We start from the raw sequence: 3,255 nt of genomic DNA, 5'->3' as shown, positions 1-3,255 counted from the left end.
TCTCTCTCTCTCTCTCTCTCTCCTCTCTCTCCTCTCTCTCTCTCTCTCTCTCTCATGCGACCCTCTGCCCCACCCCACGACAGTCTATTCCCCAATCCACCGAGGGAACATACCCTTCAACCGCATGGGTTCTAGAGCCGTGGGCAATGTTTAGGCTGATTTCCATGTACACAGAAGGGCCTGATTTTGTTCCATGTCAAATGCTCCTGCCTTTGACAGATGGAGTCTAGCCATCAGTGGAGAGGTGGGAATATGAATGCTGTCACAATTCTTCACCAGAAACAGAGTTTTCTAATCTCTGCTCTCATCGCTGCATTGGTCTATCAAATCCCCATATCACCTACAGAGTCCTGAACTGCACCTCCGGATGCTGGGCCCCAAGACACCATCTAACCAGTTACCTGAGTTATTGGAGTTGCTGTGCTTCACTGGCTGCTCTTCACTGTTTTCAACAGCAGATCGTTTTGACTTCTTTAAAAATAAAAGAAGGGTGGGTGGTAAGCAAAGAAAAAGCACTCTGAACTGAGAATTTAAAAAAAAACCCAGACATACAGTTTAACTAGCTGTGAAAAATGGTATATTCAACTTCATAACCTAAGGCAGAGAAGCCACAGCCAAAGGAGAAAATAAAACCAAGAATGCTGACTTAAAAGCCACACTGAGGGGGCTGGTGAGATGGCTCAGCGGGTAAGAGCACCGACTGCTCTTCCTAAAGGTCCCGAGTTCAAATCCCAGCAACCATATGGTGGCTCACAACCATCTGTAACAAGATCTGATGCCCTCTCTTCTGGAGTGTCTGAAGTCAGCTACAGTGTACTTACATATAATAAATAAACAAATCTAAAAAAAAAGTCGCACTGACTGTTTCCTCTCATTGCCTTCGGCCATAATGGGCCTAGCAAGACAGCAAACTATATGCTACTGACATGTGTGTGCGCGTGCATGTGTGTATACAACGCTCCACTGAAAACATAATCTTCTACTAAACAGGAGCGGGGCAGACTGGGGCAAAGGCTGCAGGACCCAAATGGTGGGAGTTGGTGTATATGCGTGTTAAGTTCCAAACCAGTCATCTGGAAATGCTTTTAGCTTCCAAGATAAAATTGTGTCAGTAAGTGTGCACCATCAGCCTTAGAATTTTCTCCTTGTGCAATCAAGGATTTAAAAGAGAACCCAGGGACAAAGGCTTACCTTTCGAGCTAATATCTTTCTCCTTTTCCTTTCTTCCTCAGACCCATGGTGTGACTGGGCTCTCGTTAGTCTTCGATGCTGGTGAATCTTTAAGAGACCAGAATCCCCAACAAGTGTAAACCAAGTCTACCTGAAGCAGGTTCCCACTGAGAAGTCTCCGACGTGTTTGACCACATTACACTCTGAGGATAAACAAGGTCTTTCTTGGCCTGCTGTGGCTCAGGTCTGGCTCTCTGGGAGAAGGACATGCTGAGTGACAGTGACCCTTCTCACTTTCCCAATTCCTTCCTGCCATCGAGCTTTATAGCAGAATGTGACCCATGAGTGCTGCCAACCGCCCCCCCACCAGCAAGACCTCATCACGAAGGATGATCACCACGAAGGATGGTCACGCCAGTACGTGTGCTTGCTCTACACAGACTGAGCAGAGTGAGGGCGGAACTGTGAGATACTGTTCTGTATCACAGCACTGAGCCCAAAATCTGGTTAAGAGCAAGTATGCGCGGATGTGTATGTGGGTGAACGTCCAAAGTCCATCACTGTAAATGGGTCACTGAATGATCACAGGGGATGCGGGGCAACTGCCAGCTTACCTGCTTCTGTTCCTCGGTGAGTCTCTTCTCTATACACTCCTTGGCAATTCGCAATGCCTCTTTTAATTTTGTGGGAATCTGAAAGGAGAATCGGTACATGAGTTACCGAGTGAAGTGGTTGGAGTCTCCTGAGTTCTCAACCCATGCGGCAGCAGCGTCATCACATGGGAGGTCCTCTAGAGCAAAGCCAGTTAAAGCCACGCTCCATGTACACCAGCTACACTCACCTTGCCAGCACTCAGGCAACAGATCATAAACTTAAAGCACAAACATACTTTGTTTCAAGTAATCCAAGGGTTCCAGAATTGCCAACGCAGTCTCAAAGAACAAACACAGCATCAGACCTATTACCATATGATCTCATAAAACATCATTTCAAAACCAATTATTACACAGCTAATAGACCAGAATGAGAGATCCCAGAAACATGCCCTCTTGTACACAGACAAATGGTCTTCCACACACACAACCAGGAAAGGACAATAGCTTCAAAAGGGTGTTGGTAAAAGTCAAATACCCACACAAAAAGTAGTAAGATTAAATCATTGCCTTAAGTCACATCTAAAAATTAATTCAGCATGGGTGCAAGGCCTAAAGTAACACCTACAACTGTCGAACCCCAAAGCTCAGGAAGGCACCTCGTGGCCCGTCCTTCTTACCGATTGCCTGTCTATTTTGTTTGGAGGACAGCATCTCCCAACTGTCCAGATAGGCCTTGCATGCACCCGGGATGCTCCCCTGCAGCTTCCTCGGCTGCTATGTTTGCCACTGCCCACCACCAGTTCTGGCTCTCTGCTAAGGTGGGGAATTGGCCTTGAACTAATGCTCCTCTTGCCTCGGGGTTGCAGGCACACACCATCCTACCCAGCTGCCTCAGGAATTACAGGTACATACCATCCTACCCGGCTGGACATGATTTCTTGGATACAACACCAAAAACATAGGTAATGAAAGAAAATAACAAATAACTCAGACTAGTTAAAATTAAAACTGTCCAACAAAAGACACTGCTCACAATGAAATTTAGAATATTTTAATACTTATAAGGACTTAATATAATAGATATAGAGAAACTTATGCAAACGAACAACAAAAATATGTAACCCAACTTAAAAATGGGAAAAGGGCTTTAACAGAAATTTCTTCAAAGAAAATAAACAAATGATTAAAAAAAAAACCCTGCCTTATCAAATGGTACTTTCATCAGTTAAAAAGAAGTTCAACACTGAATAAATACAAATCAAAACCACACATTAGATATCTTATCTCTTCATACCCATTATGGCCACCATCAAAAAAAAAAAAAAAAAAAAAAACATAAAATAAGAGTAGCATGTGTGTACTGGCTGTGAATCCCAGCAGGTAATATCTCTGACTAGGAGAATTTGAGTTCCACGCTAGCCTGGGCTATAACGCAAGTTTTGGGCCAACTTGAGTTGTAGTGAGACCCCAGTGCAAACAGACATGACAG

The 3,255-nt window shown here is 44.5% G+C and overlaps 1 protein-coding gene across 6 annotated transcripts in view; it reads right to left on the bottom strand.

Annotated features, from left to right (window-relative positions):
- Positions 1-3,255, bottom strand: part of Pxk (PX domain containing serine/threonine kinase like) — a 68,975-nt gene that overhangs the window by 11,981 nt on the left and 53,739 nt on the right. For all 6 annotated transcript variants that reach the window (XM_021203155.2, XM_021203141.2, XM_029541852.1 and 3 more), the window contains exons 14-16: positions 1,785-1,862; positions 1,192-1,278; positions 402-471 (exon numbers count right to left, since the gene is read on the bottom strand). In XM_021203155.2, the coding sequence (XP_021058814.1) occupies positions 402-471; positions 1,192-1,278; positions 1,785-1,862 (235 nt within the window). The remainder of the gene's footprint in view (positions 1-401; positions 472-1,191; positions 1,279-1,784; positions 1,863-3,255) is intronic.

This window comes from Mus pahari, chromosome 8 (assembly GCF_900095145.1).
Source record: "Mus pahari chromosome 8, PAHARI_EIJ_v1.1, whole genome shotgun sequence".
Lineage (NCBI taxonomy): Eukaryota > Metazoa > Chordata > Mammalia > Rodentia > Muridae > Mus > Mus pahari.
This window is presented reverse-complemented; position numbering and strand designations above follow the sequence as displayed.